Genomic DNA, 24,427 nt, shown 5'->3' with positions numbered 1-24,427 from the left:
GGAATGAATACCGCGGGGGGGAACCGGGGTCTGGAGGAGAGTGAACGGTCGTCCGCCAAAGCAGTCTGTGAATTGGAGCCATTGTCAGTGGGATGAAAGCGCAAAAACAGCTTGCGCAGACTCACCACAACCGATAGGTAGAGTTAGGCACTCAGGGCGAACAAGTAGATCTGCGAGGCTATCGTCTCTATCCGGTCGTAAGCAGGCCGAAGCTGAAGCTGCAGCTGACTCTGGTGCTCATCCCGCCATAGCGTCCTGTGAATGTTCAGAGACAAATTGCCGCAGGTATGGTGGGCATGCTGTCTGGATGCGAAAGGAAGGTCGATAGAGGGTGAGGAGGGTTTCGTCAGAATTGGGTTCTGGCTATCCGATTAAGACAATGGGCGGGTGTGACGATTGTGCTGCTGGGGTAGTGAAGTCTTGGCGCGGGCTGCCGCCGGAGAGCAGCAGCACGGGCAGGCTCGCTGCGCAGGATCTGCCAATTCGGCAAGGCGAGCGAGCGAGCGAGCAAGGGTCAGGCACGACACGAGGCTGTCATTTTGATTGACCGACCGCCCGCCCGACTGACTGCGACAAAGGACATGACTGCGCGTTCTATGGCCCCCTGTTGTCGCCTGCTTAACTTACCTCCCCGAATACCGCCGCTTAGCTGACATCGAGGACTGCACGGGTGGTGCGCTTCAGCCAGCACACCCGACCTTTCCATCCCATGCCCCGTTCGTCTGCCCTGTTCGCCCGGGACGCAGGCCAGATTCCGACATCGCGGGAGCTAGGCGCTAGCCGGATCCGCCAATCCCTGAGGGTCTGATGGTGCTCCAACCCCACATGTCGCGCATTCTCGTGGAAGCACAGTAGTTGTTGCGACATCCACAGCCCGTGCGGAGAAAGTGCACGAGCACTTCGCCATGCTACTGCCATCCAGCACGCAAAAGACACATTTCTGTCGGCGTGCCTGCTTCTTCTAAAAACGCTGAGCCCAGCAGACGCCGGAGGTGCTTCCTAACCTCCCCGTACTTCCCCTGAAGGACGCCATGCTTTGATCAAGCTTCGTCGTCACTCAGAGCTCATCATCCGTCTCTTCATCATCCGCAATCGCAGCTTGTGGCGCTGAACCCGCTGCTTTAGCCGGCTGGTTCTGTGGCTTCTTGTTGGCAAACGGAAGCGCGCGCCTCGGAGGTGGTAGCTCAGGGGTTGCCTGCTCCATCTCCTTCGTCACTGCCACTTCGATGGCTTTTCCTTTAGAACCGACACCTGCAGTGGCTGATTGAGAGGGTTGTGATGCTGGTGGCGCTGCAAAGCCATCTTCATCCTCTGTCTCTGTCTCGGTTCTATCTGGTGTCACAGCCTCAGGCATCGCTTCTTCCTCCTCTCTAGCCTCTTCGGTATGTTCCTCGTCCATTCGCATCTTGTCATCCTCAGACTTAGATACGACAGCACTAGCCTTCCCTTTAGCTTTGCGCTTCGATGTCCGGGATGGACCAGCTCTTCGGCCCTTGGGTGCTTCTTTTGGCTGCTGTGCTTCTGCTACTTCATAAATATTATTACACGAACTCAACGGAGTCAGACTTGCGTTGACTTACCTGCTGGTGGTCCCGTCTTTGCACGCGCCAGCAGTCTCTGCTGGTCTCTGATTTTCAGCTTCTTGGCGTTGAGCAGATCTTTGAATTTCTCTAGTAGTGCGTTTTCGTGGTCCTGCTTGGCCTGGATAAGATCTTGCAGCTGCGCGTTCAGCTTGTTGACAGTGTCCTGCTGCGCATTCAACTGTACTCTTAGATCTGCCACCTCATCTCTAACTCTGCTGGCTGACTGCGCGGCGGCCGCAGTCCAGTTGAAAAGTTCGATGGCTTCATCTTCCTCGAGCCTTAGGGATATAGCACCAAGACGTTGCTGAGAGGGCGCTTAGCATAAGTGGCAGCGCAACAGCGCCGAGCACGTACCGTTATGCCACTAATGTTCTTGCGAAGAGTGAGCGTGATCTGATTGTCCTCCCCCACTGATGCCACCATCTCAAGGCCTTCAAGTACCGCTGCATAATCACCAATGGCCGGCTTGTGCAGTAAACATTTTTCGAGGACGGTCTTCCACTCGTCTTCGCTCCCTTGATAGTTGTGTGCTCGCAGCTGGTTGATCTGGCTCTGCCTGACTGACCCAACGTACGGGTTCTCGCCTTCCGTTCCAACAAGCCTCACATCTAGCGGCAAGGCCCCGTTGCGGGCGACGTTTACGAGTACGAAAGATCCCTCCGCATCGGTCCTACGAACGTGTACGACATGTTGATCGGACATGTTTAAATGACAAGTGGGGACCAGGAAGCCGCGGCGTTTGAAGCAGTCCCGTGTACCGTGGTTGCAGCAGATTGACCCCAACCCTACGTACTGCAATAGAGAAAAGGCACCAAATCGATATCAGACAAGTGTGGTGGGAGAACAGGAAAGAATCTATCGAGTTTGTGATCCTTTGACTAGGGAACTTGCAGCAGCTTCGACCTATCGTGTAAATACTGCGCAATACCCGCCGCATCCCATCCAGGTACCCTTTCTCGCGTCAATTTCTCGACCGTCGAGACCGCCAGCTCTTGCTGAAACTCAGTTCGCGAGTCATGAGCCTCTGTAAGTGCCTCCTCAGGAGGCTCTAGTTTCGTGACAGAGTCGCGTTCAGGACGGCCTGTCGCTGCCTGTTTCGGGTTGCGGTGAAGCTCGCTTGACTGCCGCCCGAAAACCAACCTCCTCTCAACTTGGGCGAGAACCACCTGCATACAGCAGCCAGCGACCAAGCAACCAACAACAATTCTCCAGGCACCACCCGCACAGCAAGCACCACTCACGAACTTCGAACACACCAGTCACATAATCCAATCGCAAACATCACCCACACTCGAATCTCTCGCACGTCACGGCAGTTGCGACCATTGCGTGGTCTACCATGGCAACTCCGGTAGAGAATTGGGACGATGACGGGGACTTCCAAGGCGACCTGTTCAGCAACTCGATTTCTACCGTTCAGACCTCGCTTTCGTCGCGTCTTTCCGTCCACTCCGAGTCCAATGCCGGCGACGATGACTGGCATGTCCTCTTGACACCGAACGACGATTCCGCTACGCAAAATGCCATATCGACCGCGAAGAATGCCGGAATACCGATACCTGCGGGCGTGCCTTCCTCCGCCTTGCTCGGTGGCACCATCCAAAGACTGGGCAAGAAGAAGTCGCGACAGAAGATTGACGACGACTGGGGCGATGAGCTTGAACTCCCGGCACCTGGAGGCCTGAGGCTGAAGACACCACAAACACCCGTAACGCCCGCGGAAGAAGACGACGACTTCTTCGACGATCTGGAGGGAAGCTTAGGTATCCGCTTCGGCGGAACCAGGCGCGAAAATAGGAACCTAAGCTCCTCCGTCTCGGCGATGAGCCCCAGCTTAAACAGCTGCTTGACTCTAGAGAGCGAGGACGACGGCCTGGATGGACTGATCATTCCGACTGAACCGCTCGACTTCAATGCCAAGCTCAAGAAGCTGAAGGAGGCCGAGACAGCGACGCCTGATGCCTCACCATTACCGGCACAGAAGCCATCACCTCAAGAGCCCGCGCAGGCTTCCCCATCACAACCTTCACCAATGCCCGAGCAGAAGAGGCCCACTGGCGAAGAGGACGACTTCTTCGATGACCTTGACTTGGGCCACGGCGAAGTCCTAGACACTAAGAAGCTCACCCTCAACCGCAACCTCAAAGTACAGACCAGCAGAATCCAAATCTCTTCTCCACGTGTCACAACATCCTTGACGTTCACCGACAAGCCTGTAGCATCACGGATACCGAGACCGTTAGGCGCTGCTTCGAGACTGTCGAGGCTTGCCCCAGTATATGAAGCAGGCGCAACCGAAGCCACAAAGCAGGTGCGCCCAGCGCCCACCACCACGGGCGCGCAACTTCTGAAGCAGAAACGATCCGCGCCTGCCCTCCGCAGTGCCTACAACTCCGGGTCCAAACCACCTGTCCCGTTCCTTCCTGCCGGTGTCTCCACAGCCCAGTCGCACCACATCACCGCACGGCCCACACCAGGGCATTTCCGCCGAGACTCCGACCCGCATCGCTCTGAAACTCCAGCATTCCGTCGACCGCTGTCACGCCTTGGTGGTGCTCCTCCAGAGACTCCCAGCCGGCTTCCGAGACGGGACATCGCGCCCGTGGCATTGGCTCAGCAAGCAGCCAGCAAAAAGGTCCTCGCAGCACCAATAGCACGCCGAAGACGCAATTTTGGAGATGGCAGCGAGCTTGAGATTTTCGATGACCTACCTACGTCGGCGTCGAAGGAGCAGCAATTCTTAAAAGAGCCAAAGGGACGAGGCGCGCCCAAGACGCTGCGGCACCAGCCTAGTCAGGGGCGGATAGGTTTACCAGAGCGCATGATGACTCCGCTACCACCGCAAACGCCGCGAAGTCCGACAAAACTACGACCACCGCAGAATCTGCCTCGGTTCGCGCGGGATACGGCGGCCAGTCGCATAGCAAGAGAGAGCCGGCTCGGCGCACAGAAGCCGCCAGAGCGACCACCAGTCCTGCCAATGACTACGAACTGGAAGGCGAAAATCGCGGCTGCAAGTCCGCACACGAGTCCTACGGCACAAAAAACAAAACCCAAGGGAACGGGACAGAAGCCGTTCCTGATCAAGCAGATGAACGCGCCGGTGACGAAGAGTAAGTTCACCCTCCCCCCCACCAAGAATCTATTTCCAATAACGCAAACACTAACACCGCACGCGCAGACGAAAAAGGCATGACCTACAACCCCCATCTCCACCGCTGGGAAGGCAATGAATCCGCCCTCGCCTCCTTCAACACAACGCCCACGACCGCCATCGCGCTGACCCTCCCCCACCACCACCGCACCACCTCCTACGGCAACCACCACCCGCACGAGCCCTCCAAAGAAGCACCAACTTTGCACCACAACCCGCACCCGCTCAGCCACCAACACCTGACCGCGGTGCTGACGAAACAGCCGCCCGGGCAACCGCCCTCGCCCCCGCGCGCCCCGGCCCTGATCTCCGGCGTCGGGACAGCTCGAGGCGTCCAGGTGGAGAAGGGCATGGTCTTCGACCCGCGCCGCATGTGCTGGCTCAAGCTCGGGCCGGGAAACAACCCCAACGCAGATCCGCTGTCTCCGTCCGCGACGGAGGACGAGGAGGACCCCTTCGCCGCGATCGAGGACCTCAAGGACGAGGATGCCCCGGCGCTGAATAGGGCGGGCAGTAGTCGGCCCGGCAGCAGTTTGGGCGGGGCGGCGGTGGGTGCGGGGGACAAGGAGAAGGGGAGGGATGAGTGGCTTGTTGGTGAGGAGTTTGATCTGGGCCCGGAATTTATCAGACGGCAGAGGGAGGAGGAGGCGGTGTGGAGGCGCAGAGTTGAGGGGTGGTGTGGGGAGTTTAGGGACGGGTTGGGGGACGGGTGGAGGTGGGGTATCAAGGCTGTTGCAGGGGAGTTTGAGGCCGCGAGGAGGAGGTGATTGGGCCAAGTCGAGGAGTTTCGGGGCTGTGTTTCCGTAAGGAGAGAAAAGAGAGTGCTGAAGGAACTGTTCTGAAAAGAGGTGGAAGTTTTGACGGGGATGACTTTTCGCTTCTTTCTTCTTTTCTTACTTTCTGGTCGGAGGGTCTGGGATCAGACACCGTTCTTTTGGGGCATCATGGGAGGGGTTACTAATGATCTAACGAGGACGATATGAATTATGAGGGATGAAGTAATGGGGCTGGCATATGGGGCGTCGCGATTGGCGCACAACGGGCTTGGACCTGTCGTTTATGGTCTTAGCATCTTTCTTTTTATATTGCTGGCTTTGGGGATGTCTCTCTCTTTCTCGACCTTTCGCTACTTAGACGCTCACTTCATGAAAAGCGCTTGTTCATAGAGATAGCGATACATCTCTAAAAGAGTCCATCTTACCGTTTTCGTACTAATTCAGGGCGTAGTTTTTGATAGTAGCAAGAATCTAGACATCGGACTAGCTCCGTGTTGATGCTGGTTTACCAAAACTAGAACACTTGGGTACTGAAGACGCGAGCCACGGGCTGGCCATGCCCAGTTGCAGTCAACTGCATATAGCATCTCCCCAGGGACGCTGTAGAGTTTGGGGCGGAAGCTACTGAAGGTGGAGGGAGGGGGTTTGAATTCTGTAACGGCTGTAACTTGTCCAAGTAAAGCAGGTACGGCTACTCTAAGGTATGCTAATACGACACCATTCATACCTTTGATGTCCATGTCCTCCGCGAACCTGCTAAGTTTTCACGCAGCGGCTTTGTCGGGTGATTTGTATGGATGGATGAGGCCTGCGAGAGGATGTGAAGATGTGAAGAGTGATAGACGTCTTACGGTAGCTCCAGCTATTGCCGTATCTGGACGGTAGCTAATGGTCGTAGAACGACTACGAATGTTGGAGGTGTCAGGTCCCCAGGAAACGACCGCCCGACTTTTCTCGCCTCGGTTTTCAGTGTCCTGCTCAATCTGCATCATGATCCCGGCGTCCGCTGTGGTCCTCGTGCTGGTCGGCTCTTTCATCGATGGAGTCACCGTCCTCGCTACCACCTTACGACGACGGAAAGCCATGGCTTTGTTTTCTGGACCTGTCGTCGAGTCCAAGCTGTGAGCACTCTACAGTGAGGCTGGCCGGCCAGAACTGCGCGACGTCCTATGGAAAGCGACACCACCCGATTCGGAAAAGAGTATTGTTCGTAGAACGACGAATGTGAAATCTACACAGAGGTGACCTCGAGGCTTCCTCGTAAGAACGTCGTGCTGGTTTGAAATACCCCATTAACATACCGATGGCCGTGGATACTATGCACGTCATGGTTCTTGCTATCATTCCTTCCAGAATCCCTTCCGCATTGTGGCGATGATACTGACTGTATGAATCCGACAGCCACGGATCTGCTTCACCTCCTTAGTTGATCTACGCTGTCAGCGCTATCTTCTTACTGCCAGGTAGGTGGCTTTCTTGAAGTCGTCGTGGTCAGCGTCACGGTTGTGCCCTACACAATCACAGCCGCCCACCAACCGCCCACTAACCCTCCGGGTAGGCCGCAGTGGCTATAGTGGGGGGGGGGGGTCCGACCTACCACCTCGTTGCGGCGTTCTACAGAAGTAGGGTGGTGTTACCCGATTCGGAAGTTGGCTAGGAGATGAGGCAGATGGAAAATGCGCTCATATGGGTAGGCCGTGTCCGTTGGACGACTGTGATGCGTAGCGATGTGTTTTGAGTGGGCTTCGAGCGGCGTCGCTGCGTGCTCTGAGTGCCCAGCCTTGGTAGCAGGCCTTTGTGGTTTTTCTAAATGTGTAGTGTAGTTGGATGCTGCGAGCGTTTGAGCAGGTGTTACTAACGCTCGTCTGCGCATCCGTCTGCCCGACTGCAGTTGATGGCGTGATACAATGAAGTGCGGCAGCCCAAACAAGACTTCTAGGGGTTCGTTGGTCATTCCGGTCGGTGTGTATCAACCGGATAGGTGAACAGGTCACCGTTGAAGCCAGTGTCCAAGAGCGGGAAACCTGGGGAGGTGGTAAAGTTAGATCTGCGACGTCTTCCCCTATACATCTACTCTTATCATTCCTACCTACCTGACCTACCTATGAACAGCGTAATTCTCCTCCGCGTCTTCCCAACGACTTTGCTTCCACCTGTTCCCAAACCGCACCAACGCGCTACCTGGTATCAAATGCTCCCCGCTCCATATTCCCCACCCCACCAAGTCTTCCCCATTCAACTCATATAATCCACCAACGCCCTTCGCGCCTCCTCACTCAGCCTCTCCCCAACCAGCGCCCCAATCCTCCCGCCCGTCCTCCCATCCGCCTCCTTCAAATACCTCCCAACCCAGCCCTTCACGTCCCCAATCTCCGGAAACGGATCCCGGGGCGCCTGCTTACACGTCGTGAGCTGCGTGAAGCCGACGCCGAAGCCGACCTCATCGATGTCCGCTTCGACGATCACGTCGTCGGCGGCCACGGACGGCGCGGGTGGGTTCGTCAGGAGCTGCAGCAAGGCCTCGCAGGTGCGCGCCCAGCCTCTTTGGTAGCGCGTCACGAAGGCTTGGGAGTCGGCGAGGGTTTTGGTGAGGGAGACGACGGCGGTTTTGCGGTCGGTGGGGCGGGTCAGCTTTTGGGTGTCTGGGAGGATTATGGAGGGATATAGTGGGCGGAAGACGCTGAGTGATCTGTTAGCTAGGTTCTGCGTTGAGGAGAAGGGTAGGGGCATGTAGACTCCATAGAGGCAAAGGGGGTTTGTACTCACTCGTTTTGTATCTGGTCCGTGGCGCTGATGAAGAAATCCGCGCCCAAACCCTTGTCGTCGCGCGCCGAGATGAAGTGGTAGAAGCGGGTGAAGCGTAGGGAGAAATTCTCGGTTTTGGAGTTGGAGAGACGGGTGAGCATGATTTGAAGTATAGGCACAAAGTAATTCTGGAGCATTGCCGCCGGTATTGAGGCTATGATCGCCTCAATGAGGTCGAAGCCGTGGCTTTCAGTCGTCTTCTTCGAGATCAGGTTCTGGAATATGCCGAGCAGGGGCTCGACTTGGTCGTTCTTGACTATGCTGTCGGCGCCGCGGGGAAGCATGGCTGTGAGAAGCCGCACCAGTGCTGGGACGTTGCCCTTGAGTTCCCAGATGGTGGGCATGAGGATTGGTGGGATGAGCGAGAGATAGTATTCAGACAGGGTGCCGGATGGGTTAGCTTCCAGAAGTGCGGCGAAAAGCTGGAAGACGTAGGGTGAGAACTCTTGGACGTCTTCTGCGAGGACTGCAGCAAACGGGTCGTAGAGCGCTGTCTCGAGCTTTTCCGGCTGCGCCGGTGCAGCGTACCGTACGAGCGCGCCGATGCCTTCGAAGTGGTAGTAGTAGAATCGAGGGTTGCTGGGGTTATGCCGTATGACTTTAGTAATATTAACAAAGTTGCGAAGAACCATGTCCGTGATTGGTACCACGCCATCCTTGATCACGATCAAAACGCGCATGACGCATCTCATCAGAAATTCATTTTCCTGGATTTTTTGGGAGGCAGAATCCTTCTGGATGAGAAGGAAAAGATGCTGCAGGAGGTCCTTCGAAAGCGCGACGACATCGTTGTGAGGGATGATCGGCTTCTTTTGTTCATTGGTGAGGGATAAGGCGCGCTCGACCGCGATAGCAGCATAAGTGTACACGACATACTCGGAAGAACCGAGGTGTCTGACTAGGAGCGGGAACGCTGCTTGCCAGTATTGCTGTGTTAGCTGCGCTCGGAAAGTGTAGAGGTATTTAATTGCGTCGACTTGGAGGATCGGGTGAGTGTCTTCCGCGGTAAGATCCTGTGCTATGTTCTTCTGAAAGAAATCAAGAATATCCGTGTAGCTACGCAATCGTCAGCCTCCATTGCTGTCTCAAAGCGAATATCTACTACTAATCGAAGTAACACGAGAGACATGAACAAACACGGGTGCGGTCGGAGCGGCTTACCTGTTGACGCTCTTTACGCCTTGGCTGGTGACGGTGCCTTTGACTGCTATCGCAGAGAACAGGTAGACTGCAGTATCCTTTGACCTCCAGCCACTCTCCCGATCCTTGGCGTAGTCTTCTAGATAGCGATTCATGTATGTTGAGACGACCTCGGTGACCAACTTCTCGAACTGCTCCATGAGTTGGCGCAAGAAGTCGGTGGCTGCACGTCGTCGTGTGTCGCTGTCTGACCCTTCCAGATCCCGCCTGATGAACTCGATTGGTTCGTCATTGAAGAGCTCAATGTCCGACTCCCGAAGCGCAAGGTTTGGCAGGATGACCTTCTCAACGACTTGACCAAGTGTGCCTTGATCATTGAAGTTCTGCGCATGCTGCGGCGATTTTGTGACAGAGGTGAGGAACTGCAAAGCTTTGCTGACCAGGATGTCATATTTGGTTTCTGGCCCGACTGCCGTCAGGAGACTCCACGAACTGCTGATGAATTGCGTCAGGTAACCTCCGAACGCGTCCTCATACTTTTGCACGTAGAGTATCAGTGCATCGAAGATGTCTGCTTTCAAGTCCTCCAGAACGCCCGCCTCGTCGTCATCATCTGTGTGCAATAGTGGATTATCGTAAACGAGGTATTTGTGTAGCAGGCCGACGACGGCTGGCAGATTCTCTTCGAAAGCCGGCGGCAGGTCTTGACATGACAAGTCGTAGAAGAGCTTTACTATGAGATCCAAGGTTTTGCAGTACTCCTGCAGCGCGCCCTTGTTGTTCTGGTTCTGTGTGATGGCATTGTCGGTGTTGTCCCAAAGAGCGAGGAATGGGTGAGCGAACTTGCTCAAGACGTGGTTTATCTCTGTGTACAGCTCGTCTGACTGGAAGAGCGGCCGCCAACGCCTGAAGATCGAGTGTGCCACCTGCAGCACGCCGTTGTTGGTCGTAGCATTGTCCGGCGTGAGCCGCGACACGAGGTCGTCCACTAAGGTGTCCCAGCGCTCGTAGAAGTCGCTGTCCGCGATGACGCTCACTGCTTCTCCGAGCTGTGATTGTATCGCTGGAGGGACGGCGATCATAAGGCCGATCAGCTCTTGTTTGATGGCGAACACCTCATCCTGCGGGAGTTTGTAGTTGCCCTCTTCGTCCGTCCAGTTCCTCCGGATGAAGTTCTTGAAGAAAAGCGCGCTTGCAAGCCTGGTCGTGAGGGGAAAGGAGTTGTTCGCGACTATGTGGAGAAGACTTATGGAGAAGCCCGGCTGCGTCTCTTGTTGCTTTAACGCGGTTTCGGCTGCAGACAACTTCGTCAGTTACGTCGGGCTTAGGCAGCTGTACAGAGTCCAGCTCCAAGCTGAGTTAAGTAGGGGTTTTTGGGCATATGAACACGCCAGACGGGTTCCAGAGAGCTCCAAGACGGCCGTAAACAAACAGAAATCACGAGGCTCACCTTGTTTGTTCTGTCGGGGATCTAGACTGAGGTTCAGGAGGTCAGCAACAGCTTGCTGGTTTGCAGCCATGGCGGATGTGGCTATGAAGAGTGTGAAAGTGAGCGATCAAAGACGGGGCCGTGGATCGAAAATGGAGGCCTTAGAATAAATTGTACAGATGTGAAGCCATGGAAACGGCAGGAGCCAGGCAGAACTTCGGGGGCCATGCGTCTCAGCCTTACCGGCGTGCCAGGTGGTGATGGTGATCCCCCGGGCCCGCTTGTGCCGCTCTTGGTTGACCCCAGATCCTGCAGTCGCAGCCCTCGCAGCCCTCCCAAAGCAATTTTCCCTTGTCCTCGTGCGCCTGCCTCGACCAAACCCATCTCCGCCAGCCCCGGAACCATGCCTTCGTCTTCGCCTTAGCTTCCGCGATCCGGTCGCTGTCAACTGAACGTGCCGGGCTTCATGGAAACCTTCAGAGCTCCCAACACCTGCCGTATCCGTGGTTTGTCGCAAATGGAGCGGGCAGAGCGCCACGCTTAGATGTCCCAGAGCCAGAACTGCTTCCCGTGGGTTTGAATCTACATACATGTACGCTTGTCCCTTTCGTTGCTCTGCGCTAGATAGGATCGACTTTGCGATTATGTGCTTTCTTGGACTTCAGATCGTTATCTGTTTGCTGGACCCACTTCCGAACAAAGCTGACAATACTCTCACTCTAGCCTGATAAACGTTTATAAAGTCCAGGCAGTCTCGACGGGACACATGTCTCCGACCCCAAACGATGTGCCGCAAACCCCAGAAAGAAGGTCCTCTTCCTCGGCACTCTTCGGCGCATTTAGAAACCTCACCGGCGGCCGGATCAAGACGCCCGCGATATCTGCCGCAGTCATAACACCGGCACCGCCCAAACTCGTACGGCACGAGAGCAGCTCGAGGCTGAAGACTATCGCGCGGAACAATCACATCGACGTCACCGAAGGCCGTGCTGAGCCGGACGCTGGACTGGCGGCAGGGCGGACGGCTATACCCTCATCTTTCGGAGATGTACTTGGTGGACCGCCTGAACTGGGACCATTGTTGCAGCAACTGCATCCAGACTGTCCTCTAGCCGAAAGGATAGGAGCGATCGATCGCATATGTCCGATACTAGAGGCTTATCCTATCACCAATGTGCTGGCGATCTGGACCACCGCGCAGGATCTTGCGGACCGCGAAGGACATGCCGATGCAACACGCGCGGTCTACAGGCTTCTCAAAAGCTGCGTGCAGCTCCCCGACCTCTCTTCTGTGGAACGTAGTGCCTTCTTCAAAGCAGTGGCGGCCAACCAAAACGACGCAGATTTCGATACTCGCTTCGAGATACTGCTCGCTCTAACTGTTAATGGACGGAACGTTGAGGCTTTTGAGGCTCTGCCTTCCAACACTCTTGCAAAGACCCTGTGGCGACGGTTTAAAATCGTCGCTGACGCTCGTAAGGCGAAGAAGAAATCTAAAGCTGACGTCGACCTCGATACCTTGGAAAAGGGCCTCGCTCGGCTTTTCCAGTATGTAGTCGATGTCGTGAAGTTCAATGCCAGGTTGTTTCAGGAGCATGATGTGGAGTTCTTATTGGAGGTGAGCAACTCCATCTGCAGGCAGACTATCAGCGAAGCGGACATTATCAATTGCGTCAACGTCTTCAATGCCCTCATCACCTACACACAAATACCACGGCGCTCTCTGAAATCCTGTCTTGAGACGTTGTGCGATGTCTATCGCCAGCTGCCAAGCTGCCAAAAGCAAACTTGGGCGGCGCTCAGTCATCTCCTGACTTCCCACATGGGTCAATATGCAGTTGTTGTACTGCTAAATGTTCTGTCAGAGGAGCCGCACGCAGAGAAACCGAGGAGAAACATAGTCAGAGGCGCCCTTCATGCTCTGCAAAGTCTTTTGCTCGCCAAGGGTGCAGACAATCTGCCGAGGGTTTCGCTCTCGCTACTGCTTCCGGCACTCAAGGGTCCGCTACTCATGCGATACCACAAAATAGAAGCAGAAATACTACAGCTACTAACCGTTATCCTGAGGGACGCTGACCTATCGCTGCTGTTGCTAGAGGAGGATGATTGGACCGCCTTCGTTGAAATTGTGGACGAATGTGCTCGGGCGTTGAACGCAAAGGAACCTCTAGAAAAGGATATGCAGCCTGGAGCTGTGCCACCGGACGCATCGCTGATGTTGGCCAGCAACAACGATGGCGACCCGGTTAATCATCTTGGGGATCTAGCCCAAATAATCCAGGACCTGGACGCTATCATCCCTGCCATGGACTTCATTCAGAAAGCGGCAGTTATGGATCTCTTCAGACGGTTAGGCAGTCAGCTGGATGAGACCATAGCCAGCAGGCTGATCAACTATTATGCCGAAGAGCGCTTACTTCATCCGTCGAACGACGGCTGGCTTGTTGCGTGTCGAGATCTGCTGGCTGTGTTTTTCAGCGACAAGGAGCGCACTCCACGGTTCCGTATCCTGGTGTTGAACACCCTTGTCGATGCATATTTCGCAGTGGAGAGCGTCAGCGAGACTAGCACTGTCGCCGAGTTCGCGATCATGATGCTCGAGGCCATTTCGAACGAAGATGATCCCAAAGTTCTGGAGGTCCTTGGTAACTTCGCGCTTACCGTCGCAAGGTGGGCACCGGGGCCGCTGTTTGATCGTATACTCGACCTGTTCCGCAGTGTGCTCCTGAGACGAAGCAGTAATTCAATCGAGTCGCCCGCTTTGAACTACTGGTCACCGTCATCCTCGCGTGCGCCTACTGAGCAGCAAGACCCGGGCTCACCTTCCAATGTGCTGACGTTATGTCTGGTGAGATTGTTCATTCGAACTGTCAGCGTCTCAGCGTACAAGGCGCAAATGATCTTTGAGCTGCTACTACGTGTTGCGAAAGCCGACTTCTGTGCCATAGATGCTCGCATCAGCGCACTCAAGCTCCTCTTCCGCTTGCGCAGCGATACCAATCAGGCGATCCTAGTCACCCCATCGTCGGAGGGTGAGAGTATCGCCGCTGTATTGTGCCGCACAGTAGAAACAGCAGCTGGCAACTATGCTGTTGAGGACTACGGCCAACACAGGCAATCCCGCGCCGATGATCAATCGTCCTCACGGGACAGCAGAGCTACATCCGCAGCTAGTCCGCACACTGCCTCCACGAAGCCGGTACATCGTGTCATTAGCGGGCCTATCAGGATGGTAAGGCCTGTTCCGCCAATCTGGATGTACGGCGGTGCAAGGGGCCTGCCGGAAGAACCGTGTGCCACAGCCAGCCCTTTTCTGTACTCTCATCTTAGTCTTCCAGACAACGATCCGTCGAACACTCGGGAAGAGCTGAACATCGGCCTCTGGATTGACTTCCTGATCTCTATTCTCCAGCATGGAGCCGATTGGGAAATCTACAGCTATCTTTTGGTTCACCTCGGTGCTCAACTCACAAATCAATCCCTCTTCAGAGGGGTAATCCAGGCCATTAGGATTCTAAGAAACCTGCTCTGTGACCAGATCAAGACCGCAAGCTTTTATGAGCCACCTGCATCTACGTCATTGAAGAAGGCTGATGTTGCCGTATGCCTGTTCCATATCCTTACCATGCTCATCAGCTACAATCCGCACTTCGACAAGTCTGAAGAGGACGACATGGTCAGGACGTTCCATCTAGGTATAGGCTCTTGGGACAGAACCTCCAAGTGGTGTATCCACGCGCTTACGGTATGCTGTCATGAGCTTCCGCTGTCTACTAGTAAGTGTTTGGACAGCATCATGCAGAAGATGTCTCAGATCGTTACGCAATCCCAGAACGCCATTCATATTCTCGAATTTCTGGCCGGTTTGTCTCGTATGTCAGATCTATACAAGAACTTCCGCGAGGATGACTTCAAAATGGTCTTTGGCGTCTGTTTCCGCTACCTGCAGTCAGTCCGGGATCAGCGCGACAGAGTATCAAACCAGGCTTTTTCGCAGCATGCCCTAGGAAGTCTGAGACATAGCGGGCCCTCGAGGGATCTCGCTGCAGCATCCAGACATGACTCCAAAATCTCGACCAGGTCGGCCACCGAAGATCTTCCGCAATATGTCCATGCGCTCGCGTTTCATGTCATCGTTTTCTGGTTTATGGCTTTGAAGCTTCAAGATCGTCAGAAGTACAAGGATTGGATTGCCAAAAACCTTACCTATACCGATTCTGCTGGCCGGGAGATTGTCGACGATTACAGTTTAGTCACAATGGACATGATGTATAGAGTCGCTTGGTCTGATCGTGACGAAACAGCCGCTGATGCAGAGTTCGCTAAGCCCTCAGATGGAGAAATCCGTGCGAAGTCTTGGGTGATTGGGTTAAGTCTTGTAACGATCGAGACTGCAGCCCGGACGGGTATCTCCCACATCACCCATCGACGACCGGTAAGTCTCATCTATCATCCATTTGGGTTTGGCTGGGCGCTAATCGGGAAACTAGACCAGCACAAAGTACTCCATTTACAGGCCACTATTGAACGACCCACCGCGACATCAAGTACCTCTCACAACAGGCCTCGCAGCTGAAGAGTTCTACAAGTCAACATATGTCGGCATCTTACCGGACGCAATACTTCAAGAACTCTACTCCTCCCAAAGCTTGGTTTCGACATACGGGGCAGGCACCAAGCCACCAATACCCCTGCCAGACGACGAACAGACGCGACGCGCCATAACCATGTTCGACCACATTCCTACCGTTGACGGCCACAAAGTCGGCGTCCTCTTCATTGGCGACGGCCAGAAAACCGAAGCCGAAGTCTTCGCCAACGTCATGGGATCCTCGGACTACACCGCCTTCGTTGGCGATCTTGGCTCTCTGATGCGGCTCAAAAACGCCAAATTCAACACACAAGGCCTAGATCGGCAAAACAATGACGACGGCGAGTTCACCTACTGCTGGCGCGACCGCGTCACCGAGATCGTCTTCCACATCCCCACCATCATGCCCACAGACCCCAACACCGAGTTCCTGATCCGCAAGAAAAGCCACATCGGGAACGACTACGTCAACATCATCTTCAATAATTCGGGTCTCCCTTTCAACTTCAACATGTTCCCCTCCGCCTTCAACTACGTCTACATCGTCATCACGCCCGAGGCGCGGGCTTCTTTCGTCGAGACCAGGTCGGCCTCGTACGACGGTAAAGATCTGTTCTACAAGGTCCAGGTCATGGTCGCTCCGGGCTTCCCGGAGATCTCCCCGGCCGCGGAACCGAAGATCATCAGCGGCAAGAGCTTGCCGAACTACGTCCGCCTTATCGCGCTCAATGCGTCCGTCTTTAGCCTCGTCTGGCAGAACCGCGCGAATGGCGAGTATCCCTCCTCGTGGTGCGCGCGGCTGCGGCAGATTCGGAGACTAAAAGAGAGGCATGAAAGCCAGCAAGGGCCACCGCTGGCGATATCAATGCCTTCGTCAGGTGGTGGGGGTCAAATCGCTTCAGGGCCGCTGGCGGTCACGAGCCCCGGGACGAGGGAGAGCGGAGGCGTGTTTAAGAGGACGAGCATTGCGACTTTTGTGAGCGAGGCGACCAGCAGGAGTAGTACGCTCAGCGGGTCCACGGAGACGGAGAAGCAGGCGTCGGATCATTCTAGGGGTTGAAGCTGCCGAATAGGGTCTTGGGCAGACGGGAGCTGGCGAAGTCACGTGTGCTTAGGCGCGGTATATTCTTGCGTAGGATGGAAAGGGTGGGAAGGAACGGTATACCCGGGAGGCGTTTTGGAAATGCATCATCGCGATGTGTGGGTGGCTGTTTTTCGCTGCATTTTGTGCGTGGCATTGTGTATATCAAAAGTGAATTTTCGCCGGAGGAATAGGTCTGGGGATTGGTATACCTTGAAGCAAAAGTTTTTGTGTTTTGCTGCTTTTCGTAGTACTCGACGTTTAAGAACAGTGGAAATGACAACGCTATTCTCATTCCTCTTTTCGTCCAGTGACGTTGCTGTTCTGTGCTCTGGCCTGAGGCACCCATTAATCTCCAGTAACCTACGTACACACAACCACGACCACCACGACCACCACAGGGCAACCATCCAGTACCCACCACTCAAAAGCAACTGGTCACTAAACCCCTTCTTACGCCCAACGGCCCACCAACCTCGCAAATCCGCCAACGATGCGCCTCCCCACCACCATACTCCTCCCCTTCCTCCCAATCCTCACACTCGCCGCCGACCTCATCCTGCAAATCCATCCCTCCCAGCACGTTCCGAACCCGTCCCTCCTCCCGCCAACAACGCACGCAACGCTCCACGCCTCCGGCCCTCCGGCCACCGCCTACCTAACCCGCGCCAACACGTTCGAGTTCCGCAACCTCACCACCGGGAGCTATTTACTCAACGTCCATTGCAGGGATGTGGTCTTTGAGGGGCTGAGGGTTGATGTTGGGGGCGTTGGGGCGGTGGGAGAGGAGGAGGGTGACGAGCAGGAGGAGGGAGTAAAAGAGGTAGGAGGCAAGGAGAAGGGGGAGCTGGTACAGGTCTGGCAGACATTCCGCGGAAACGAGTGGGACAATAAGGGCGAGGTTAGGGGAGTGGGGAGAGGGAGGGTGGCTGCGGAGGTGAGGGCGGTGGCGGGGAAGGAGTACTACCAGGAGAGGAGTGGGTGTAAGTGTTCAACGCGCGCATGGGAGCGAAATAATTGAAAAGTTTGCTGGCTGACATGCGCAGTCTCGGTTCTGAGCTTCCTGAAGAGCCCCATGATTCTCATGGCGCTGTTCTCGCTAGGACTGATCGTGGGGATGCCGTATCTGATGGAGAACAGTAAGCTTCCCGCCTCCCTTTCCTATTCCTCTCATTCATACGTCCAATACAACTACTTGCACTGTACTTGTATGCTAGACATGTCGCTGACTGCTGCGTGAATTGCAGTGGACCCCGAAACCCGCGCCGAGTTCGAGGAGATGCAGAAGAAAAGTCCGCTGGCATCGGCAAACAACCCCGCGGCGCAGTTGCAGAATTTCGACCTGGCGAGCTGGATGGCTGGGAAGTCTACGGGTGCTGACGAAGGCGAGAACGGTGGTTCGAGTCAGGTGAGGAGACGGTGATGCTGGGTGAGGCGTGTTGAGGTGCAGGCGTGTACGTCACAGATCAGGACCACAATGATACAATCGATTACAGAGTGACATACGTCCATTATACTCTACAACATTGAGTCCCGCGGTGTGCTGGGATATTGTGAACCTTGAATAGCCACTCGATCGAACGTGGGCGTTGCACACAGCATGCATTCTTTGGATGTTCAGTGTTGCTTTGGAACGGGAACGGAGATCCCATAATCGAATTGCTAGTGTACAACTAAAGATGAAAGCTATATGCGGACTCGAGGCCCAGCTCAGAGCCGGAGTAAATGCTGAACTATAGCCCCTTGTTATCCAACGCCGTGCAGTTGAGAGCTACATGCTTAGAAACACCCGGGCCAACCTTTCCCCATCCTCGCATACTATGCATTCGAAAACCTTCCTCACCACCCTGGAAACCACAGCCAGCGGGCGACATGCACGCCGTAACGAAGAGAAAAGAAGAGATATAGCTGATTTGGAACTGGGGGAGGGCAAAACTACTGTGGATCCGTTCTGGCTGACAAGCATCATTCTGCCTCTGAACCAGACGAAGACGGTCATCTGTTCATGCCCGGAAGCTGAAATCCAAAGCCAGGCACAGGCGGTGGCACTCCGATGGCGGCATCTGCTTTTGGCGATGTACGCTTGTCCGCTTTACGATAGCGTGGCGCGCCGGGGTCGAAATGTTTCTTACGCCCCATGCTGCCGCCACCGCGATGGTGGATAGGCTCTGGACCCATACGAGCGCTGATGGCTGTAAGTCCTGGAGTTAGCAAGAGGCTCTGATAAGGGCACGTGACGAATTTGTTCACCTTTTGACGATACACCTGCTCCAATCTCGATGTCCGGCTCTTCCATGACCATGCCGCTTTCGAGAGGTACGCCCCCGGTCCCGCCGTACTCAGCACTAACCACCCACTTGAGGTCGGCATCAGTCAGGCGATCGATTGGGATGATGCTGATGCCGGTGTTGTAGTCGCTGCACTCGCGCGGGCCGAACCCGACACCCCAACGGGTCTGAACGGATTAGCTGGATCGCGTCAAGCGCATGGGATGCCGGTCTACTTACGCTGCGTGCTTTGTTGACTACCTCGGGATCGGTGCTGTTCTCCATGCCCACTTTTGCGGCAACAGCGTCTTTGCGGTCGACCATTTTGACGAACGCATGATGCTTGTCGGGGTTGACGATGCACGTCTGGACTTTGCCGAAGCGGCTGAAGATAGCCTTTACCTCCGCCTCAGGACAGCTACAGTCATGTCAGTTAACGAGCCTGAACTGGCAGCGCTGAGGAACTTACTTGACTCCGCCGATGAATAGGGTCCTGCTAAGCACTACATATGCCACGTTAGCAGAGGGCGAGTAAGCCGATTGAGAGTACGCTGTTTACCTTTGATGGTCCCAGGAGCGAGGCTTTTATCAAATTCAACCCATTTCGGCTGCAGACCTCGAGGTACGTTTGCCGGAGATATCGGCTTGCTGAGGTGCGCAGGTGGTGTTCTTTGACGATGGTCACGACGGTTGCCTCGTCCTCTGCCCTTTCCACGTCTATCATGCTCTGCTTGCTGACTTACCGTGTTCCCAACAGATACAGCTGCGGGATCATAAACACCGTATGTGGGACTAGCACGGCGGTTGGGCGGAGTGACGCGCCGTCTTTTGTGTGAGTAATCAGGCGAGCGGCTACGATCTCGCTGTGTGTGGCTGTCATGGGCCATGTGCCTACCGTTCTGCTCAGATGCTAGGCTATCTTGTGCGACTTGCAATCCGTTTTCTGGAGCGCTCTGTGTATACCCACTTGGCATACCAACAGCAGGCTGTGCCATAGCTGGAAGTGCCGGCGGGACTGTTGAAGCTCCTTGTGGAAACCCCAACATCGCCAACAACTGCGCTTCTTGTTGGGGTGGCAGATTCTGCTGCTGGATTGCTTGCAATATTTGCACGAAAGCCGGAAGGCCTCCAGGAAAATTCTCTGCAAATTGAAAGGCGACCGCAGCCGCATTTGCCTGAACAGCAGGACCGTTGACATTACCGTTAGTGCTTGCAATGGGTATGTTGGCCTGCGGCATGTACGGAAGCGCTGATTGAGGTTGCAATGCCGGAGGAGCTCCGTTCTGATGCTGTATACTGGTCACGTGCGTGAAATTACCTTTACTTTGAGCCGCATAAGGCGCAGGTACGGCACTCGCTGGGGCTTGATTGCCCATATTTGCAAGCGAAGCTAGGATGGAACCTGGATCTTGCGAGACTGGTGCGGCTGTTGTGGTGGCCGTGCCAACTAGCTGCGGTTGCTCTACCGTTTGCTGCGTTGCTGTCCTTGGGACTTCTGTGGCGCTGGATGGAGGATCTCCACTGGGGGTATACGATCGCGCAACTATAGGGTCCGGACCAGTGCATCAGAACGAGCTTTGGGACAAAAGCCAAAAGACAAAGGAAAGATATATATCTTACGTGAAGGAGCCTCCAATCTCTGCTTGAAGTCGGCGAGCATGGTGGCCGGAAACGTATGGCCGCGCTCCCAAATGTCCAACAGCTTCTTGACCTTTTCCTAATGTTGCAGATACGCGTGAGTACATGTGCGGCTATTGGAAAGGCGCCGAGCAGTCTGGCATATTCACCGTTGCAAGTCGTCGGCGTGAACTGCTCGGAAGGGCATCGACCTAGGCCTCGGTGGTGCAGAGTGCACGATTATGCCTGGATAGGCTTACCTTCTGGTTCTCCGGTGCGTGTTGGATGAGCTCGTTCATCATCACGGGCAGCACCTCGGTTATCTTATGAACTCCGGCCGCATAAGTACCTGGCGCCGCAGCAGAGCCAGACAGCGCCTGACCTGCATGGCGAGCCTTTTCGACCCACTGTCGCGTCACGGAGTCTACAACGTAGAGCACGCCTAGCTTATGCGTGGCGGGAGTTCTTTGAAAATGCGCCAAGATCGTCTGGATGATCAGTGCCTCTGCCTGTTGGGCGAGTAAGTGTCAGTCTGATGAGACCCTGCAAAGTAGAAGTGACTGAAGAATCCGTACTTGTACGTTGGCGATACATATCGCCGTGATGGACTCGATCTTCGTCTTGGTTACTCCTGGCGGTTTGAGGGTTTGTAGAGATTGCAGCTGCGCGTCTAGTTCTTCCATGGTCAAGACGGTTACTACACCACACCGACCAGTTCAAATAAAGCCGATGCGCGTCTTCGAGCAAGTCAAACGAGCACCTCTGAGAGCAGAATGAACCTTTGCCGCAGCCAAACCCCAAGTAAGCGCAGTTTACGTGACGAACAGAGCTACGGATCGCTCAGAGGGATAAACAGCGATGGCAGTCAAGTGAAGTCCTTCAGCTGGCTGGGCGCCTTTGCGCAAGTCAATTTGTTACTGAGCTGAGCTACGCAGAAGGTGGGCGCGACTTCCAGCGAGAGCGGGCTAGGAAGGTCTCAAGAAGTCCTAGAAACAACAATCACAGACGGTCGAAGTGAAGGCACGCGACAACGGCAGCTTCAACGTTGTTGTTTGAGATCTTACTGAGCATGTAGAGACCTGATGCATGCAGGTGGTTGTTGCGTCGTGTCCTGGACAGGAGAACGAAGGCGCGAATGGATGGCTGACGAGAGCCGCTTAGCGCTCAGCATCACGTGTACATGTCACGTGCCTAAGCTGAAGCCGAGCAACATGCGGCTTGCAGGTGGTAAGGAGATAGGAATATGCAAAATCAATACCATGAAACAATGCACGGATCCAAGACAGCTTCGAGCACAGAGCTCGTCCGGACTCTGGTCCCGTGCCGGCTCGGATTCTCAACGGGAAAGCTTTCGGTCGGAAAATGACGTCTTGGCCCGTGCTGCACCTCAAAGCTCTCGTTTCTTCTCCGCTGTTGTTGTGCAGCATCCTCCCCATCCCGCCCTTTCAGCTATCCCATCTCTACATATCCTCACATAATGGCTTCCGCCCTCAGAGTAGGCTCTACCGCCTTGCGCTCATCTATCAATGCTTCAAGCTCCCCATTGAAAACCGCAGCCTTCAATGGCCTGCGATGCTATTCCAGCGGGAAGACACAGGCGAGTTTCAGCTACCTCCACAACTGCATCATCATCTGCTGACTTGTGGGTGTACAGTCCTTGAAAGAGACCTTTGCAGCGAAGATTCCCGGCGAGGTTGAGAAGATCAAGAAGCTCAAAAAGTTTGTCATACCGCTTGCCGTTGTTGCGACCCCGCCGGCTATCCGAATAGTCGATTGACACACAGGACAGAGAATACGGCGGGAAAGTCGTCGGCGAAGTCACTCTTGATCAGGTCTACGGTGGCGCTCGAGGCATCAAGTCCCTTGTATGGGAGGTATGTGGGCTAATGCTGTATCGCTAGAGCTTCAATTGACATGTAGCAGGGATCGGTCCTGGACGCAAATGAGGGCATCCGTTTCCGCGGCAAGACTGTTAGTGCGACACGCAAAAGTAACACAGTGCCGTGATGCTGATGATATGCAGATCCCAGAATGCCAGCAATTGCTGCCAAAAGCACCCGGCGGCGAGGAGCCGCTGCCAGAAGGTCAGTCAAACCAAGAACACATCTGATGGTACTACAAGTTCTAACAGCGCGCAGGTCTCTTCTGGCTTCTCCTGACCGGCGAGGTTCCCTCCGAGCAGCAAGTCCGTGACCTTTCCGCAGAGTGGGCCGCTCGCTCCGATGTGCCGAAGTTTATCGAGGAGCTCATTGACCGCTGCCCGAACGACCTCCACCCGATGGCTCAGTTTTCGCTCGCAGTCACCGCGCTTGAGCACGAGTCGAACTTCGCCAAGGCATATGCTAAGGGAATGAAGAAGGCTCAGTACTGGGAGCACACCTTCGAGGACTCGATGGACGTCATTGCGAAGCTCCCAACGATTGCCGCAAGAATCTATCGCAATGTGTACAAGGACGGCAAGGTTGCTCCTGTCGAGAAGGACAAGGACTACGGCTACAACTTGGCCAACCAGCTCGGCTTTGCGGAGAACAGCGATTTTGTTGAGCTGATGCGACTTTACCTTACGATCCACTCCGACCATGAGGGCGGAAACGTTAGCGCCCACACAACCCATCTCGTTGGCTCCGCTCTCAGCTCTCCTATGCTGTCGCTGGCTGCTGGCTTGAACGGCCTAGCCGGCCCCCTACACGGCCTCGCCAACCAGGAGGTGCTCAACTGGCTCCAGAAGATGAAGAAGGCTGTTGGCAACGACTTGAGCGACGACGCCATCAAGGACTACCTGTGGTCAACGCTCAAGGCCGGACAAGTCGTGCCCGGCTACGGCCACGCTGTGCTGCGCAAGACCGATCCCCGCTACGTCTCTCAGCGCGAGTTCGCCCAGAAGCATCTTCCGGACGACCCAATGTTCAAGCTCGTCAGCCAAGTTTACAAGATCGCGCCTGGTGTCCTCACGGAGCACGGCAAGACGAAGAACCCGGTATGCCTCTTGTAGTCCCTAACTAGTTCCATGTACTGACTGTCGCACTAGTATCCCAATGTTGATGCGCACTCTGGTGTCCTCCTGCAATACTACGGCCTCACCGAACAGAACTTCTACACCGTCCTCTTCGGCGTTTCCCGCGCGCTTGGTGTCCTTCCTCAGCTCATCATTGACCGGGCTGTCGGCGCGCCTATTGAGCGGCCCAAGTCTTTCAGCACTGACGCCTATGCTAAGTTGGTTGGCGCAACGTTGTAATCGTTCACGAGGTTGGAAAAACTGGGTATGGGAGCGGGTTGATGTGTTCTGTAATCATAGTGTAGGGCTGATCTAGCGGGCTGAGGGTTGCGGGTTGCTCGTTGCAGTGTTGGGCTATGGATTGAATCGCAGCTTGTGTTACCATCTTTACTGCATGAGACTCTGTTAAAACCGCCATCCGATGTGAAGTCAATATCGTCAACCGTGATAAGCAGAGCAGCTGTGCATGAGATAGGTCAGATAAGTTGCGGTGCCGGTGATTACTGTAGCGCGGAATCGTGCGGTGATCATATCTGTGGCTTGTTCAGCCTCCGGAGGGCGCTGAAATGGTCCGCTTCTCGCTCGCCGGCATGGCGTTGGGGGCTGAGCCAGCTTCTTGATGTTTTGGGGACCCGACAAGAACCTTTTCCCTGACTCAACCAAAGCGAAGACCCTCGGTCTGATCCGCGGACCCTGTCACAAGCCAAGGGGCAGCCGATCACAGTCAGCCGGCACCCTGAACAAAGCCTCACAGCAGAACAACTCTGCGCTGAATTGGATTGAATTCTTTGAACTTTGGTCGCATCGCAGCTTCTTCAAGGAACCCGCGACGTCTGATCTAATCGTCCGCGCCCGAAACCCTCCGGAAACCCTCCGTCAACAGCCGCCGCCGACGGACGACGGAAACGCTAAACCTAACGGACCGCGTCTCCTCCAAGGCGAGCACCGTCAACAGTCGCTAGCCACATCCAACAAAGTCCACCGGCCGC

General features: G+C 55.1%; 7 protein-coding genes across 7 annotated transcripts; 4 read left to right on the top strand and 3 right to left on the bottom strand.

Moving 5' to 3' along the window:
* Positions 1–1,057: 1,057 nt before the first annotated feature.
* On the bottom strand, positions 1,058–2,285 carry W97_00895 (uncharacterized protein; the record flags this gene model as incomplete). Its single annotated transcript, XM_007778806.1, has 3 exons — positions 1,058–1,527; positions 1,581–1,887; positions 1,938–2,285. 3 exons carry the CDS (start codon positions 2,283–2,285, stop codon positions 1,058–1,060), a joined length of 1,125 nt encoding a protein of 374 aa, XP_007776996.1.
* Positions 2,286–2,922: 637 nt separating this feature from the next.
* W97_00894 (uncharacterized protein) lies at positions 2,923–5,504 on the top strand (the record flags this gene model as incomplete). The annotated part of the gene is made up of 2 exons (XM_007778805.1): positions 2,923–4,696; positions 4,765–5,504. 2 exons carry the CDS (start codon positions 2,923–2,925, stop codon positions 5,502–5,504), a joined length of 2,514 nt encoding a protein of 837 aa, XP_007776995.1.
* Positions 5,505–7,748: 2,244 nt separating this feature from the next.
* Positions 7,749–10,978, bottom strand: W97_00893 (uncharacterized protein; the record flags this gene model as incomplete). Its single annotated transcript, XM_007778804.1, has 4 exons — positions 7,749–8,193; positions 8,280–9,374; positions 9,480–10,752; positions 10,909–10,978. 4 exons carry the CDS (start codon positions 10,976–10,978, stop codon positions 7,749–7,751), a joined length of 2,883 nt encoding a protein of 960 aa, XP_007776994.1.
* A 675-nt stretch (positions 10,979–11,653) lies between these two features.
* Positions 11,654–16,538, top strand: W97_00892 (uncharacterized protein; the record flags this gene model as incomplete). Its single annotated transcript, XM_007778803.1, has 2 exons — positions 11,654–15,322; positions 15,378–16,538. 2 exons carry the CDS (start codon positions 11,654–11,656, stop codon positions 16,536–16,538), a joined length of 4,830 nt encoding a protein of 1,609 aa, XP_007776993.1.
* A 514-nt stretch (positions 16,539–17,052) lies between these two features.
* Positions 17,053–17,982, top strand: W97_00891 (uncharacterized protein; the record flags this gene model as incomplete). The annotated part of the gene is made up of 3 exons (XM_007778802.1): positions 17,053–17,542; positions 17,606–17,698; positions 17,807–17,982. The coding sequence occupies 3 exons, from the start codon at positions 17,053–17,055 to the stop codon at positions 17,980–17,982; spliced, it is 759 nt and encodes a 252-aa protein (XP_007776992.1).
* A 572-nt stretch (positions 17,983–18,554) lies between these two features.
* Positions 18,555–21,126, bottom strand: W97_00890 (uncharacterized protein; the record flags this gene model as incomplete). The annotated part of the gene is made up of 9 exons (XM_007778801.1): positions 18,555–18,751; positions 18,810–19,014; positions 19,067–19,244; positions 19,296–19,329; positions 19,386–19,553; positions 19,608–20,288; positions 20,399–20,543; positions 20,704–20,952; positions 21,019–21,126. The coding sequence occupies 9 exons, from the start codon at positions 21,124–21,126 to the stop codon at positions 18,555–18,557; spliced, it is 1,965 nt and encodes a 654-aa protein (XP_007776991.1).
* Positions 21,127–21,920: 794 nt separating this feature from the next.
* W97_00889 (citrate synthase, mitochondrial) lies at positions 21,921–23,678 on the top strand (the record flags this gene model as incomplete). Its single annotated transcript, XM_007778800.1, has 7 exons — positions 21,921–21,938; positions 22,098–22,162; positions 22,233–22,317; positions 22,367–22,414; positions 22,467–22,527; positions 22,582–23,420; positions 23,472–23,678. The coding sequence occupies 7 exons, from the start codon at positions 21,921–21,923 to the stop codon at positions 23,676–23,678; spliced, it is 1,323 nt and encodes a 440-aa protein (XP_007776990.1).
* Between the last annotated feature and the right edge of the window lie 749 nt (positions 23,679–24,427).

Source organism: Coniosporium apollinis, assembly GCF_000281105.1.
Source record: "Coniosporium apollinis CBS 100218 chromosome Unknown supercont1.3, whole genome shotgun sequence".
Lineage (NCBI taxonomy): Eukaryota > Fungi > Ascomycota > Dothideomycetes > Coniosporium > Coniosporium apollinis.
This window is presented reverse-complemented; position numbering and strand designations above follow the sequence as displayed.